We start from the raw sequence: 18,200 nt of genomic DNA on the forward strand, positions 1-18,200 counted from the left end.
AAACCTTAAAATATGCATTATCTATAACTTAACCGTGGAGTTATTATAGTATTATGTAGTCATCAACCGTACCGAAACATTGGCATTTTAGTAGTAAGGAAAGTTATACTTTATATATGACTGTTAATACACTGTTAATGCTAATGAGATATATAATAATGAAAAAATAAAATTCGGATTAGATGTTTTTAATGAAACAAACAAAATAATCTAGCTTCCACTGGCTGCTTGTCTATCTCATCCTTTGTTCGGACGGCAGTTGGGTCCCTATAGAAAAAGAAGAAAAAACATAATAAGTCTTTATATATTTCTAAGTGAAGTTGCATCGTGATTCGATTTCTTTTGAATATTTTACTTTATGATCACGTGTTTAGCTCACTTCCGCACATCCAACGAGCCATTTGACAGCGCTAGCAATTCAAATATATAAATGATGCATATAATGATTAGGAGACGATATCGATTGAGTTTATATTTATGTCAATTTTATAAGAACCAGGAAGGTTATGAGGGTTGTACTTTTTTTTTCTATAGACTGCCTGGCAAAAGCAGTAATTGCGTAATGCTCAAAAATTAATTTTGAGTGGGAATATATCAGTGGTTGCCATGGTAACGGACACTCTTTTTTGGGGGGCAGTTAAGCGTAGTAAAACCTTTGAAAAATCAGCTAAATCGCTAAAATTCAGAGCCTGATTATGAATAGAATCAAACTTTTTTTCAGAAATTTTCGTATATAACATTGATATAACTTGGTTAAAGCACAACTTTAATAAAGATTGAAGTTCAACCAAATTTTTAGATTTTTTGTAAAAAAATTACCACAAAATGCATATTTTTAACATTTCTGAATCATGGATTTTTGTGAAATTATCATATTTTCTCGTGTGTTTTTCTGAACTGAAAAGTGCAAATGTGTACAGCACAGTATTTGCAGAATATTGCAGTTTAAGAACTTGAATGTCCTCAATTGTTTCCAAACCGATAAGAAAATACATAAAAGCATACTATTACTCTAAATTACCCTCGTTAAGTGTTGCTGACTTCAATAGTTACCATGGAAACAAACATTATCTATAGTAATATCCATTCAAAAGATGTATAAATTGAACTTTATGTACAAAACTACATATGTAGAGGGTATTTAATTTTCGAATGGGAATATGACTGCAAGCTTTGCTTCACTCGCAGTCTTGTCTGTGCTTTTTCAGAAGGTTCAACAAATTTGATTTATAATGTAGCATTGGGGTTGTAGGGTTGGGAAAGGGGGGACGGTAGTTTTAAAAAAAAAAATCTTTCATAGATCCTTGAAAAAAAAGTTGCTGCAACGTTTGGTCGGATTTTGTTCAGAGTTCTTAATCTGATAATTAATTTACGAAAGTTTAACAAAGTATGAACTTCATGGGATTGCAATATCCCAACCTGACTTATGGTAAGACAATATAAATATTGTCCTTTACCAGTTGTAAGAAAATCCTAACTGCCTAGGGCAATAACTCACACACACGCCTGAGATGTAATTACATTTAATTTTTTTATTTTTTTTTCAATTCATTTCATTCATGTTCTATTTATTTACTATTTTACTGAGTGGTTTTTAATAAAACAAGACGATTACTTCATTTTATTCTTCGCAATCTGCGTATATAACCTCTTTAAAATATATTCTTTTAAAAACATATCTGTTCATTTATTTTTTTACGTCATCCTTAATTTTGTCATTTCTTTTTTTTTTAAAGATATGTGGGTTTTTTTAATTACTTATTTTAATTTTTTTATGATGTGAAATATCCGGATAATTTTAAACATTTTTAACATTTTACTATGTTTTTCAATTTGTATTTGTTAAATAGATATATATATATATATAGTGTCTCATAAGCCTTTCTAGGCTGGGTATTTGTCTTATTTTATTATTGTGCAATGTATATTATATAATCTGTATAAAAATCTGTAGACAAGTAGGTGACACTTTAATAAAATAAATTATTATTTATTTATTATTATGTTATCCCATCAGCAAGAACCAAAAACTTGTCCTTTAACACATAATCATAAGCTTACATATTGATATATACCAAAAATAGAATCATTTGGTCAAAACTTTACCAAACTGAAACTTAAGTGTGATGGACAGACGGACAGTCCAATTGAACACATATTAAGTCGGTGGGAACTAGAAAAAAATGAATATAGTCGATTGGGCATCGTTGATATCAGAAGTCCAGCAATGTTAATTATTAACATGTCATTAACAACTCCTGTGTTGTACTATTATTCCGCAATTGGAATTTTGGAATCTCCGAGATACACAATGCTTATTTTACAAAGCAGAGATCAAGTTTGAATGTTTGTGGTGTCACTTTAAACGTTTCCGATTTATGCCCATTTTAAAATGGTAAAATTGCTGAATTTTTCGTTTCCATTCTCCAACTTTAGTTTACTAAGATCAAATACGAAGTTGGGTAGCGTCGCTTTTACCGTTCTGTCCTTTTATAACTTTATTTGATATGCAATCGAGAGCATCATGTACACATTCCTCATTTATTTGGTTCTTTAAAACTTTTATAGGAAATGAAGGCTTCAGAGCGAATACAATGCGATTTTAGTTATAATTGATATTCCCAAGGGGCATAACTCATTAAAAATATTGGATCAGCACCTTTTTTTTTAAGCGTGAAAGACATTTCTGTCAAATAGTATGATTTAAGGTGGTACCTAACACTACAGGGAGATAACTCTGTAAAATCAGCTAAACGTGTTGTTAAGGGAATATTAAGCTTCTCAATGATCAAAATAAGTGTTTGTCAAACTGCTATATAACCAGTGTAATTTTTCTGATAAAACGGTTGGTTCAAATTTTTTAAAGTTTTTATGTTTTTATTTAAGGGTCAAAGTAAATACTTAATTAAACGAGCCAAATTAATTTTAGTTAAAGTGTTGGGTACCACCTTAAGTTTCATGAAATTTGGCAAAAATTGTACACATGAGAGCACTAACAATGCAATTATCCATATTATTAATGTTTCCAAAGGGCACAACTCTTTTAAAGATAATTATCAGCACTAATTGTCGAACTTGTCCAAGACATTGCTGCTATAAACCTATGATATAAGTTTCCTAAAAATCTGATAAGATTGTACACGTAGGATCGCTAACAAGACCAGACAGACGGACGATTGCCCGGTATTTCTATGGGGACAATAACCATATCTAAAAAAAACTTGTGAATGGTATGTTCACTTTGCTACCACTTAATGTAAGAGAGTAAGATCAGAATGTCTTAGTTGGATGTACTGTTTGTAGCATTGTTGCCTCCTTGATGTTCACTTCATATGTGGCACCAACATGGTCAAATCCTACCAGCGACCTTGGGCGTTTGGTGGGCCACTTTGCGACCTGACGTCTCATTCAAAAGTACCTAATATTATAGAAATGTTCAAAACCGAGAAACAGATCAGTTTAAAACTATATAGTTTGCCTAAAATGGCACAGATAACAGAAGAAATTTATAAAAGTGACTATGTGATCTTAGGGGAACCCTTCTGGAGCCCTTTCTTTTCCTTTAATACATACCATATAATATGGTCGACTTTTCATATTCTGTCTTATTTTTTAAACTAACCTGGCAAAAGCAAATATATTACCTTTTCTCCTATCATATTTTATAGGACGAAAACGCAAAGTCGAAAATGCGAGAAAAAGAAATGGTTTCACTTCTTGATTTCGCTTTGGCTTTTAGCAATGAATGAAAACACAATACCATATAGTCTGCTATAAAAGGACCCGACATATAAAAAATATAAAACAATTCAACTGAGAAAACTAAGGCCTGACATGTATAACAAAACAATTTATGAAAAACAAATATGATTTATACAGATAATAGATATTGGAATTAGAGAGCTTTACTGAAAATTGGTTTAATCCTAAAAAGTAAATATCTTTAAATAAGTATATATATATTATCATTATAACATAAGTACTAAGTATTCGTTGTAAAAATTAATAGTTCTTGAAAATGATATAATCCATTCAGGTTATCTTCAAATTATGAATCATAATCCAGTCAAACAAAAGATACAAAATTGTTGAAAAAAATCTGGAAGTCGAAACGGGAAATTAAGAAGTGAAACCATTTCGCGTTTGCGTGTTTACAACTTCTAGTTTTCGCGATTTCGACTTCAAGTTTTCGCGTTTTTAATCTATAAAATATAAAGGCGAAATCGCGAAAACGCGAAACGGTCTTAACCAGCCACCACATACACAGGCACTTGTCTCTGAAAAAGATTATGTCTTGCTTGCTTAACAGAATAAAAAAAAAACGACTGCCATTATAAAAAAAACCACTCTGAAACAAAAAGAAACGAATAAAAAACAAGATTTTGGATTTTATGAAAAAATCAAATTTAATTCTATTACGGTATGGACAGTCCGAAGAGCAAATTGACAAACGCGCAGATCGAACCAACAATCATGTCCCAAATAATCGTAAGCGAATCAAAATGACCAAAACGAAACTGTCAGGTTAACTTAATCAGACATGCCAGCTGTTTCAAGTTATTCATCATAAACATGTGACATCTGCTCATAAATTTAACATCTTACAAATGAAACAATCATATGACTCCATAAAACACCATGATATTCAACATCTTACCAAAGAAACAATCATCTGTGTCCATAAAACACCATGTTCAGCTCGACCAATCATAACAAAATTATGTCCATATGCGTTAAATGCAGGTTTAAATCGTAATTTGGCATCAAGTTTATTTAACAGGATCACGTTTCTATTTTTAGTGAACCATATTTGTAATATAATTTTGAAAAGTGCACACCATAACGAACATGTGTACTTAGTTTCAAGTTAATATGGTTACAACTGTACATCTGATAGCTACCATGGCCAATTGACTTCTTTTTTTTTTAAGTCCCAACCGACTTTATTGGTTTTCTCTTGGTCTTTACTTCCATCTGTCCGTCCGTGTCACTTCAGATTGGAAATGCTTTGACCAAATGATTCTATTTGTGGTTTGTAAGCTTATATTTATATGTGAGAAATGGCAAAATCAAAAGCTCGAACACATCAAACGAATGGATAACAACTGTCATATTCCTGACTTAGTACAGGCATTTTCTGATGTTAAAAATATGGTGGATTTTATACATGTAGCTAGCTTAACCTCTCAATTTTCCATATATTTAGGATTTATGAAAGCCTTAGATTTAAACAAAAACTACCCCCCACAAAATGCCACATTGTATATATTAAATGTTTTGAACCTTCCCAAAAAACAAAGACAGGACTGTGAGTGAAACAAAGCATAGCATGCAGTTATATTCCCATTAGAAAATTGAACATCATTTACATATGTAATTTTTCACATACAATTCCATTATTTATCTTTTGATTGGATGTTGTTATGGGTGATATTTGTTTTAATGGCAACAGTTGTTAACAATACTTCAGAGTTAAGAGTATTTATGCTTATATGTTTTTTTCTAAAGGTTTGGAAACAATTGAAAAAATCAAGCCTATACTGTAGAATTCTACAAATATAACTCCGTTTCCAAGGAAAAAAGACGTTGCTATGGTGATAAAGTTAAAGAGAGTCTCACGCAATGTTCTATTTATTTTGGTAAAGTAGTATTCAAACTTTGTTACTACAATGCTAACTATGCTGTACATAGTTGCACTTTTCAGAAGAACACATGAGTAAATTTGATAATTTCACAAAAATTCACATTTCGGAAAAGTTGAAAATATGCATTTTTTGGTAATTAATTTTTTTTTTTTTAAATCTACAAATTTAGTTAAACTGCAATCTTAACTTAAGTGAAGATCAATATTACATATGAAAATTTCTGAAAAAAAGGTTTGATTCTATTCATAATCAAGCTCTGAATTGTAGTGATTTAGCTGATTTTTGAAAGATTTTACCACGCTGAACTACCAAAAAATAGAGTGTCCGTTACCATGAAAACTACTCATATTTTCCCATTCAAATTTAATTTTTGAGCAGTATTCAATTACTACTTCTACCAGCCCATTTATAGAAAAAATTTGAATTTTCATATATCGCACTCTGCCTGGTTCTTATAAAGAGCTGTACTTAAATGAAAACTTAATGTAGACAACATTTTGCAGTTGACCTCGACAATGCTTGTTAGCAAAATAAAAGTAACTTAATGTAAACTCCTTGTAACAATTGCCACGAAAATTTTCAGAAATATATGACATTTCCTGTGTAATATATTTGAAAATCGGAAAAGCAAATTTCAATTTCTAATACATGTATCAAGACCATAGCAAGTGACAGCATAAAATGTTAAATACACCATGAAAAGTGACTTTATAAAATGTTTTCTCTAATTCGTTTTCAATTTGAACCTTTCTTGACCCATTGTTTGAAAAACAATTAATCAACAAGTGGTTGCTGATGATCTCAATAGATGATTGGTTTAGTTAAAAGGTCACTCCGATAATCCAATTGTACCAACGTAAGAATATACATAAATAAACACCATGGACCATGTAATGAGACTGTATAAATTGTTTTCTCTAAATCAATGTACATGTTTCCCTTTCCGAACCCATTGTATTAAAAAAATAATCAACGTATGGTTGCCGATGATCTAAGAAGATGATTGGACGTGTTTAAGAGTCATAACCTTTATCAGCTCACTGGAGGAACAAAAATGTGCTTACATGTGTTAATGAAATTTTGTGGAATGTGGAAGGTACATGAAGGGGATTTTTGTTTATAAAAAATGAAAAAAATATTCGATAATTATTAGAGAAACATATTCCTTCATAGTAACCCGTGGATTATCTTATTTATCAAATCTCGATACTTAAATTATCAATTTTTGCAAGTTCTCGCCAAAGCTCAGACCTTAAAATTCGATAATTTAGCTATCACAAATGGATAAATCTGATAATTCACTGGTACCACCGTAACAATCTATATATAAACACCATTCAAATTGAATGCAAAAACTGTTATAATCACCATGAAATGAGACAACATACAAATAACATTCATTGTTATCTGGCCCACGAATAGCTATTTAGATACAGACTACATAAAATTGCATGCCCTGTTACAATGTATCATCACCACGAAAAGGGACTGCATCAAGTTACATTCTCGATTATAAACACCATGAATATTGATTGCATAACATAACATGCCCTGTTATCAACAGCATGAAAAATTACAGCATAGAATCATATTTCATTTTATCTACACAATAGAAAGTGTCAGCTTAAAAAGAGGAAGACGATAGCAAATGGACAATCATGAACCTAAGATGAAGAAAACAGAAAATACCATGGCCAAAAAGGAAAAAGGACGAAAAGCAAACCACGGTCTACAAAACACTGCACAGAAACGAGACTGAGGGTTATCCCAAATGTTTCGGAATGTTAAACAGATACAGATTCACCAGTTACAATCAATTATACTCATTACAATTAAATGTAAATGATAAGTCGCATTCGATGATGTCACACTGAAGACAAATCAGACGGGTTTGTGGCTACGACAATGAGTACTTACTTTGTTATTAACGTCATGAAAAAGAACTGCAATATAGTGTATTGGTCATAACTAACATTAATAATGGAACTCCTTCTCGAAGTGAGCTTTATAGTTGGGAAAATGAATGTTGGGTAAAAATATATCAGCCACTTATTGTCTAAATAATGCAATAGGTTTCGGGTAGGATATTTTAATACAAAATGTCTTGTATAACTCTGATTGGAATATAAATGAGGATTGATAGCAAACCTAGCAGAGAATCGAACATATTTCGACATAGAAAAGAAATAAACAATTAAAAACCAATTGTTCAGAGAACAATTGAAGGTCTTTCCACCAGTAAGGAATTATTTTGATATGAAAATATTAAAATCTGGTTTTAAAATATTAATTTCAGCGTCAAATGACAACTTATTGTACGCTGATTCCAAAAAAAATAAGGTTTCTATACAAAAAGATATAAATAAGGGAGATAATTTTCTACTTCCTGTTCAAAATTTGTTACTTCCGGTATTGTCTAAGAGTTTACTTGACGCTGATTCCAAAACTATATGGTTTTACATACTTTTACAATAATTTATTACAAAAATTAGCTACGTCCGGCTTTTTCAACATCATATTGCTTGCAAGCTAAGGCAAAAAGTCTAATAGCTTTAACATAAATACATATGAGGTGAAAGCAAAGGTCAAAATCTAGAACGTTAAATCAACATATGACCTTGAGCTCAATTTCAAGGTCTCTAACCAAGGACCTCAAATCAAAAGACTCTAGGTCTCTACTTTATATTGTTTATGAGTTATATTACCATACGACTGATATTAGATATAAAAGGGGGGAAAACACGCATCAAATGTTTACGTATCCTTTCGACTAATATTTATGTGTAACGACATGTTGCAACTAACAATTTTGTGAAAATATTTTGTCGATATCTTATAAGATATCAAAAAATGAGAGAAAACAAGCCAAAATAAAAATTTTGACATTGACCTTGACCTTTGACTTTGACCTCATTTCCAATTTTTTTAACCAAGGACCTCAAATCAAAAGATCCTATGCCTCTATCACTTATGGGTTTCCAGTTAGAAATACATTTCACTTATATCAAATAAAAAAGAGAAATAACTCTCATATGGAGTCTTCGGATAGCTTCGGTCAAAATTGGTCAAATCATCCTGAGGATATAACGAGCAATTTGGTAAAATAAATTTGTCGGTTTCTTATACGGTTGAGACATATAAGTAATAACAAGAAAAACAGTGTTCAGGGAGATAACTCTTACATTGAAAATATTTTGGTTAGTAATACGCGGTGTCAGTTACAAAAGCGTAATAACTGTTCGATATTATATCCCATATGTCTAAGCGACATCTTGCGAAACAAACAAAATAGCGAAGGAAAAAAAAATTAGCGGAAGAAAAAATAAATAATAATAATAATCAGAACAAAAGCAATTCTAGGTCTTTCAACCGAAAAGGTTGAAAGACCTAAATATAGATATAAAAATTAGAACGGTCTTGTATAATTGTGAACTTACATATGAACTCTCACAGATGTACCCCATTTCATCAACACTGCATAGAATATCATTCCATCGATACTGATAGGCTGACCAAAAATGACCACAGTCTTCATTGTTTACATAATTGTCTGGTTGGCCTGGAAGCCACTGAGAAAAACGAACCTTAGACGAGTCTTGAACCCATCTCCAGTCTCCTTCTTTCTTCAAGTCTGACGATCCCATCCAATAACCCCATTTGTGTTTAACCGATTCTGTTTTCGCCAATAATAATTGTATATTTTAGTAAATTTGTCAGTTTATAAAGTGCTGTAGCTATTTATGCAAATCAAAATAAACTCAGAAGTAAACACACAATATACTGAGAAGCACCAATAGCACTGCACTTTCATTTATTGTCTGTGTAACCATAATTCTAAATGAAAGAACAGAGTTTTAATGTCATCCACGTTGCACATATTTTATATTTCCAAGGGGCATAACTCTTCTAAAAATGTCGATCGTCCACCATTTTAGAACTTGGCCGAGATATTGCGGATATTAACCTATAGTATAAGTTTTATAAAAATCTGGCAAGAATTGTACCCGTGAGAGCGTCAACGAGGGATTTTTTCCCCCTACTTTTAATATTATGAAGAACATAACTCTTTTAAAAGTCGATCGCCCACTATTATAGAAATTGTACGAGATTTTGCTGAAATTAACCTATAGTATGAGTTTTATAAAAATCTGGCAAGAATTGTACCCGTGAGATCGCTAACGAGGTCATTTTCTATATATTTGATATTTCCAAACGCATAACTTTCTTAAAAAAAAAGTCGATCGACCACCACTATAGAACTTATCCGAGATATTACTGATATTAAGCTATAGTATAAATCTGGTAAGAATTTTACATGTGAGAGCGCTAACAAGACCGGATGGACGGACACACGGAGAGACGAATCCACCATTTTCTACATTTGAAAATGCCTGTACCAAGTCAGGAATATGACAGTTGTTTTCCATTCGTTTTTTATGTGTTTTGTCATTTGATTTTGCCATGTGATTAGGGACTTTCCGATTGAATTTTCCTCGGAGGTCAGTATTTTTGTGATTTTACTTTTTTTTGGGTATTATCACAAACTTATTTCTGAACCCAAAATCTTTCAAATTAAAACATTAAAAAAGGTTTAAGCGTATTTTTCAGACTAAAAATTATATTATGGCCGTTTCACAGATAAATACATTATTTCTTTGCATTGATATCATTTGTATACATTGAATTGATTCGTGCGAGAGAAAAAAAACCGCAACAATATTTTACGTAATAATACTGGCGATCCCTATAAATCAGAAGTTAGTAAATATATTATCAAACCAATTGTCATTGGATAAATAGTTTAACTAGCACTAGTATTATTATATGTCTTGCCGGGAAATTGTTCGGCCGAGTATGTAGTGAATCAAACAGAGAACACGGAAATATATCTTTTATCTAGCTGGAGCACGGTAACAGTTTTCCTTTATTTACTGTACTGATATTATCAACTGTTTTTATAAAGCTTTGGTAAAAGAGTTTTCCCCACTTTTATAATTTATATCGATTTTGCCCTAGTAGATGTTTGAAAAGCATTCTATCATACATGTAGATTTGTGATGTTTCTGAAACTATAACTTGATATACATACAATCCACGTTGTACATTTTGGCAAGTTATTTGTTTATTAAGCATATACAGCTGTGTTCTAAAAATGTAACAGCATCTGTGTGTTTTGTCATAAGCATGAAATATACTTACTAGTAAGCATGTCAACAACCCACGAGTTTTCTGCTGAGTCTGTAATTTTCACTAGGTAACCTCCCATATTTTTACATTGTTTCTGAATTGACAGAAACAAAATATTATACCCTGAACAATAACAAAGCATGAAATCATTACTTTAAATTTGTTGCTTTTGACCAGTCAGATTACTCTCTAATCATGTCTATCTGCATTCAATTAATAAAATATCTACAAGTATTACATGTCTACGTATAATTTAAAGAAAAAAAGAAAGATGAAAAATAGGACTCGAAACAAAATGGCAACTATTGTATTAGAAAAGCCTGTAGTTGTAATGGTAGTTAAATAACATTGATTTTTATAATGCTTCTTAGTATTCCGGAAACCAAGCACTATATAGCCAATACCTTTGCAAGGGGTTATTTCTTTTAATCTAAAGCTATAAAAACATTTATATTTTAGAACTAAAATTAGGCATGTGGATGTTAAGAATGTCCTCATGTGGAGCAGGATCTTTGCTCAGTCTTTAGTTTTCTATGTTGCATTTTGTGTACTATTTATTGTTTGTAGTTGGTCTTTTTCCTTTTCAGCCATGGCGTTGTTATTTTACTTTAGATTTATGAGTGTTAATGTCCATTTGGTATCTTTTGCCTTACTTTTGAGATGTGTCACCTGAACTCAGTATTTTCAATAGAAAAATTTTGACCCAACACTAGATGAATGATTCGAACAGCTCTTGAATGGACCAGTTGCAAGGAAATTCGTGCATTATTTCCTTTATCTGCAATTCGTATATTCTCCTTTTGATCTTACTGCCTTATATCATGGACAGGACATGATACTCAAAAATATTAGGCAATGACGTCACATAACGGTGTACCAACGTCGCGTGCTATGTCCATTCGCGTGCATTTGTCAGTGAAATGCACGTGACTTCATTCATAGAAGCGACAAATATTCCGACGTTTTGTACGCATAAAATAGTTTTACTGATTTTTAAATTTTATTCTATATTCTCAACCAAAAAACATGCAATTAAGATAAATTACTGATGAAAAAAGAATTGCATTTAATTTTTAATACTGACTTCATTTGCTTGAATATCAGCTTTATCTCGCTTTATTTTCTTGCTGATAAAGGCAGTATCAAAAACAAAATGCAATTTTTCAATATATGCAAGTATAAGTAAAGAAGTGACCTACTACAGCATCCTGCCAATTTTTACCATCAGGTGAAAAAAAGTAACAGTGATCCTTGTATTTTTTCCAACCGGGTGGACAATTCTCATTTGAACTGCATTCTGTTGAAATAAATATGATACGCATTAAACCAAGAACTATGGCTCAATTTAAAAATTAACAACGCATATATAGTTAAAAAGAACCACTTTCAAAGCATTGCTTTACTTGTTTCACTTTCGTTAAGGAAGACATTAGTATTAAATTATAAAAGTGAATTTAGCGAATAGTAAACAAATTGAAACTTGTTTCGTTGAAATCTACGTTAAAAGACATTCCCCACCATACATGTTTTATACCTTACAAAAATAATTCAACATTTGATAAAGATATTATCTTTAAGAATTGTCAAATTAGTGCAAACTGAAGCTTTGCTTATTTCTATTAAACTTTGTTCTCACAGTTAGGATTATGCTGATTTACCTTTCATCTTTTTTTCTATGGACTGAAGCAAGCTGGATATCATTGATTTCTCTTTGGATATATCACACGAGTTTGACGCGGTCATAGAAATACAACACAGAACCAGAATTGCAGAAAGGATCATCCTGTAACAAAACTTCTCAAAAGATTTTTTTTCATATTAGGAAATCAATATACCGAGTCATATTTATGTTATCGAGGGCTAATATTTTAGCAGACAGGAACTATTTTTTGCAGGTGCAAATGTTATCAGTCACCCACTTTAAGGTTCATGTGGACCCTATGGCTAAAATGGCCGTATTTTCACCTCAAAATTTACTCTGAGTACAGACAAACCTGCGCATCTGTAAAAAATTTCAGGCATAGCATGCCCTAGATAAATGAATTTTAAGTATGTTTTATGTTTTAGAAAAATAAAACCTTACCAGGATTTTGCCGTGCACTTTTTTTCATTCCTCCAGAAGGTGCCAAAATAAACTAAGTTGGGAAACAGGTTTGAGAACTTAGTCTTCCCCACAGGTAAAAATTAAAGTGAGCATTTTTAATTGACATGGACATTAGTTATAGGTTAGACTATACTTGGTCATGTTTTATGAAGATTTAAGCCCAAGGCGAAGCCGAGGGCTTAAATCTTCATAAAACATGACCAAGTATTGTCTGACCAATTTAGAACATATTCATACTTTCGAGTGACCTTACAAAATGATCCTTTCCCATTGTAATAGTCAAACCTGAATAAGAGTTCACTTTTTATAATGAACTAAATGTAAAACATAGGTAATCATCATTACAATGGATGGAATGAAATAGCTCTGACATAGTTTGTCAGGACCAAATGGATAAATTGTTTTTCTTCTGCTTAAGGTAAAGTTTAATACTTATTTATCTTGAGATTTTTTTTCTTTTAAAAAGCAACATAATATTATAAAAATTCCCTTTTTGAAATTTGATATTTTTTTATAAATATAAAACTCTCCATATAAATATTTGATTTCGGACCATTCAACATTAAATGCTTACTTTTTATTGATAAATTTACATGTATTGTACATGTGTTTCTTTGAAAAAAATCCTTTGCTGTATATATCAGCAGTCTGACATTGTTTTCTTGAAAGAAAGAAAAATCCCTCAAATGTCAGGTATATAAAGTAAATAAATACTATTTTACCTATATCCTTAAGTTACCCCAATTATTTTTGTTTATAATTCTATATACATGTATGTGTAACATTAGAAAATGTATGAAAATTTGCAAAATTAAAAATGTTTTGTTTTAATCTTTGCTCTATCCCCTTTAATCAGTAGACATTTTCCCCCAGGAAAATGCCTCAGGGAGTTGTATACTTTGTTAGTGCAGTTTTTAAGAGTTCACTTTCATAATTAACTGACAATGAAAAGTCATTCATGTATTATAGCATTTCATAGTGCATGGAAAACCATGTACTATGAAAATTAGAGGGGGAAAAACTGACTTTTCATTGGACGAGAAGGGGTGAGTATGTTCTAAAAGGACAATAGATACCTGACAATAACTAGTTATTTAAACAGTGTTCCTGAGTGGACCATATCAAGGTAAACTCTTATATATCTTTATTCTCACAAACCAAATTACAAAGGTATAGAGATAATTATACATATTTCAAAATTACATAAATAAATAATGTACGAAAGTAGATAGAGGCATTCACAATTGTTCACCCAGAAAAATTCAATTTGTTATTGATCTCCTTAATAAGTTTACATAGTTCGTTCAGTTCTGAACATTTTTTTGAATTCATTAAGTCATAAAACTTCAATGTATTTGGACTATTTCTATAGTAAAATGCAATACATTGTTTTCTACAGTTATCAAAAGCTGAACAATTAAAAATGTAATGGTATTCATCACCAATGGCATCTGAATTACATAATACACATTTTCTGTTTTCTCTTTCTATTTTTTGCCATCTTCCAGTTTCTATTGGAAATTTCATGTTCAAAGTTCGAAATTTAAAAAATAAGGATATTTGCCTATCATCCAAAATATTAAAATATTTTTCAAACTCCAAAGTATCTTTAAATAAGCGATAATTTAATGCTTTTGGTGATTCCTGTAGGCTTGCTAGCCATTTTTGTTTGAATTGATCTATTAAATTCTGTTTGATGGTTACATGTAGCCATGTTTTATTTACAAAAAAGATATTGTCCCATACATATGACAAGCCACACGTGTCTAAAATTGACTTGACTTGTTTTAACCATAAAATATTTGTACCATATTTGGCATTTGCTAAGTTATACAAAATAAAAGGCAATTTGTCAGGTTTTCCGGTTACCAACTTGAACCAATAATTTATCATTCGTAACTTAATTGAAATATCAAATGGATATCTTCCCAATTCACCATAAATCATAAAATCAGGAGTAGACTTTTTTACTCGAAGTAATATTTTACAAAATTTAATATGAACCCTCTCGATTATTGAATTATTTCCAAAACCCCAAACTTCACACCCATACAGAAGTATTGGTTTAACAATTTTATCAAATAGATCAAGTTGGCATTCAATTGACAGATTATGTATTCTACCTTTTCGAATAATATCGTACATAGCATGTGTTGCTTTTTCACATTGCTTTTTTTTAGCTCTTGAAAAATTTCCTGATCTAGACAGTAATACACCAAGATAAGTAAATTCACTCACAATATCTAGTATTATATTATTATACTTAAAAACAATATTTTGCGGTAGTCTACCTTGTGAAAAAATTACAATCTTACTTTTTTCCACATTTACTCTTAGTTTCCATAACTCACAATATTCATATAAGGAGTCCAGTTGTCTTTGTAAATCTATCTGAGATTCTGCCATTAAGACAGTATCGTCAGCATATAAAATGACAAACAATTTTAAATAAACATTTAACTCTATTTCTAACTCATCAGAGATAGTACACAAACCTTCTATATTATTATTCTGTAAAAACAATTCCAGATCGTTAAGATAAATGGAAAAAAGCAAAGGAGAGAGATTCTCTCCCTGTCTAACACCAATAGAACAAGGGAAAAATTCAGAAAAATCTGATCCAAAATGAATACGTGATTTGATATTATTGTACATGTTGACAATAACGTTATACATTTTTCCGTTAATCGAATGTTTAATAAGTTTTGACCAAAGACCAGACCGCCAAACAGTATCGAAAGCTTTCGCAAAGTCAACGAAAGCACAATATAGTTTCTTCTTTTTCCTCTTTAGCAACTCAAATAAGATGTGAATAACAAATATATTGTCTACTCTAAATAACTAGTTATTGTCAGGTATCTATTGTCCTTTTAGAACATACTCACCCCTTCTCGTCCAATGAAAAGTCAGTTTTTCCCCCTCTAATTTTCATAGTACATGGTTTTCAACTGTTTGTCAATTTTATCATCTTCTGCAGAGATGAAAAAAAGTGTACGGCAAAATCCAGTTAAGTTATGAATTTTCTAAATCATACAATACAATTGAATTCTATTTATCTAGGGCATGCTATGCCTTAAAACTTTTCCAGTAAGCCTGTAATCAAAGAAAATTTTGAGGTGAAAATACGGCCATTTTAGCCATAGGGTCCACATGAACCTTAAATTACTATCAAATATAATTATTGGAAAGCCCGAATTTGGGAATTTCTGCAATATAAATTAAAATATGAATAAAATTCCTTTATTTTGCTTTTGATTTTGTATATAATGAGTTGCTGTAGGTTGGCACAGAACCAGTTTAATTAATCTTTTCTACATTGTGCTCTACGTCAGGAAGTAGGCAAGCATAAATTTAGATAGTGACTAAAGTATGAAATGCCTTATAGTGCCCGCTTAGCTTTGCCAAATTTAGATTTTGGGGGAAGGGGGCTCCAAATATATTAGAAACTGATATATGAAAACCGTTAAACTTTGAACATTATAACATCATTAGTATGCGTCAAGCCACTGCATATCGTCTCTCTTTCTCTCTATCTCTCTCAAACGATTTACACACATAGTCAATTATTTACTAGTTCGTTCTATTAGTGCATATCTAGGTTGTGTAATAAATAAAATTAACGTCAGATGCAATAGTCAAAGCAACTTCTATTAAATATAATACACTTGCTAAGCAAGCATGCAGATTTGAAATTATACCTATACAGATATCGATTTTGGTTATTGTTTGTATTCTTAGATTTGTTTCCTATTTTTAATTTAAATTAGATGAAACTAAAACGAAATTGTTACAAATGATAAATATAATAGATAAGCAAATAACAAAATATAACAAACCTTTTTGGTATTTGGTGTAAAGTTATAAATCTGCTACTGAATATTGATTTATTATATAGAAACAATGCAACAGTATCGTGTTTAACATCCTTTGGTCCATCTGTCACTATATGGTATTACGGTAGTACAGTGTAAAATATCTGCAACCTATTATTTCCTTGAAATTATGTTTTAAAACTTTTTAACCTATCCTACATCCTTATTCCAGTTCAAATTTAAACCCTCGCGCTATTTCAGAACCTGTTCTTAATTTTCTGTTAAATTTGTGTTCGTCTTGGGTATCATGAGATATTTGCCACTTGACGTGGATTAAGCATCAATGAATCAATTATTTGGGTCAATAAAACTCTAGCACGGTTAAATATATATATTTATTAGAATTATTTATTTAAATATTTAAAAAGTGCGATAGCTATGCCTTCTTTTTGTGATTTTTCATGATAAATCGAACGAACAAACTATACTGAAATCATCATCGGTTTTAAATAGGTCTTTGCTGCTTGAATAAGAAGGCCTCAATTCAACCCAGTACGTTTCCAAGCTTATTTCAAAACCGTAACGGCAAACCAAGGATTTGTTTTTGTTTATAGCACCCCGTATAACCCCGATACAAATGAATCCGGACGTTGACGCGTTCGAAGCGATAATCAGGACAACATTTGGGATGACAATAACTTTGAATGCCTCTCTAGAACTTATTTGAGTATATATAAATATGTCAATGGGCATGTTAGTATCTTTATTCAATTATACAGTTGTTGTAAGTTTTAGATATTGTATAAAACGTTTGATTAAACTGCTAGATGCAAAACGCACAGACATGGTGCAATTTCATACGGTTTACGATGTAAACAATGCTGAATATCTTTTCGTGCATACACCTTTGAGTATTAATACCTTAAGCAATACTAAATAACTATACATTGAATTACTACGTGCCTTCAAATGTGCCCTAGAACTTAGAATAAACGCAATATCATACAAAAAAAAAATTCTCTGACTGTATTGTTCGTTCCACCAAATGTGTCGCGTTCGTTGTGCGTTTTGAAATAATCACTGTACAGTTCGTTGACAAAAACCGTGACAAACACTTTCTTGTCAAGGTTTTCGAGATGGTGTCGGCGACCCTTTTTCTGTATTTTATTGTAAATGTTTATCTGTTAACTTAGTCAAAGTAGTTGAACTTAAAATATCTGTCATACAAAGCCAAAAATTGAAATATGTAACCCGCGTACATCTGCTTGGAATGTTTCTATTGAAAATTGAGACTTTCAATGTTTTTCCAGATGAAATGAAAAGTTAATAAATATATTCCAGAGGAAAGAAAGTTTCAAAAAGTATAGTACAGTCATTAAAACTTTAATGACTTCCTTTTCACAATTTGAGGCTCTTCCAAATGCCGATGTTGGTCCAAATTCGCCTAGACGA

At 31.2% G+C, this 18,200-nt stretch overlaps 1 protein-coding gene across 1 annotated transcript; it reads right to left on the minus strand.

Annotated features, from left to right (window-relative positions):
• Window positions 1–172: 172 nt before the first annotated feature.
• Window positions 173–16,859, minus strand: LOC134723389 (perlucin-like protein). Its single transcript, XM_063587004.1, has 6 exons — window positions 16,773–16,859; window positions 12,491–12,615; window positions 12,032–12,129; window positions 10,845–10,926; window positions 9,083–9,318; window positions 173–267 (listed from the first exon to the last, which is right to left on the minus strand). The coding sequence occupies exons 2-6, from the start codon at window positions 12,612–12,614 to the stop codon at window positions 238–240; spliced, it is 570 nt and encodes a 189-aa protein (XP_063443074.1). The 5' UTR covers window position 12,615; window positions 16,773–16,859; the 3' UTR covers window positions 173–237.
• Between the last annotated feature and the right edge of the window lie 1,341 nt (window positions 16,860–18,200).

The sequence above is a fragment of the Mytilus trossulus genome, chromosome 6 (genome assembly GCF_036588685.1).
Source record: "Mytilus trossulus isolate FHL-02 chromosome 6, PNRI_Mtr1.1.1.hap1, whole genome shotgun sequence".
NCBI classification, from domain to species: Eukaryota; Metazoa; Mollusca; class Bivalvia; order Mytilida; family Mytilidae; genus Mytilus; species Mytilus trossulus.

Excerpts from the sequence above, each read along its gene's own strand:
- LOC134723389 (XM_063587004.1), bottom strand. The coding sequence starts at position 12,614 with ATGATCCTTTCTGCAATTCTGGTTCTGTGTTGTATTTCTATGACCGCG. Across the intron at positions 12,130-12,490 it reads CATAGAAAAAAAGATGAAAG|AATGCAGTTCAAATGAGAAT; the intron begins GTAAATCAGCAT and ends TTATTTCAACAG. Across the intron at positions 9,319-10,844 it reads GGTTGTTGACATGCTTACTA|AATCGGTTAAACACAAATGG; the intron begins GTAAGTATATTT and ends TGGCGAAAACAG.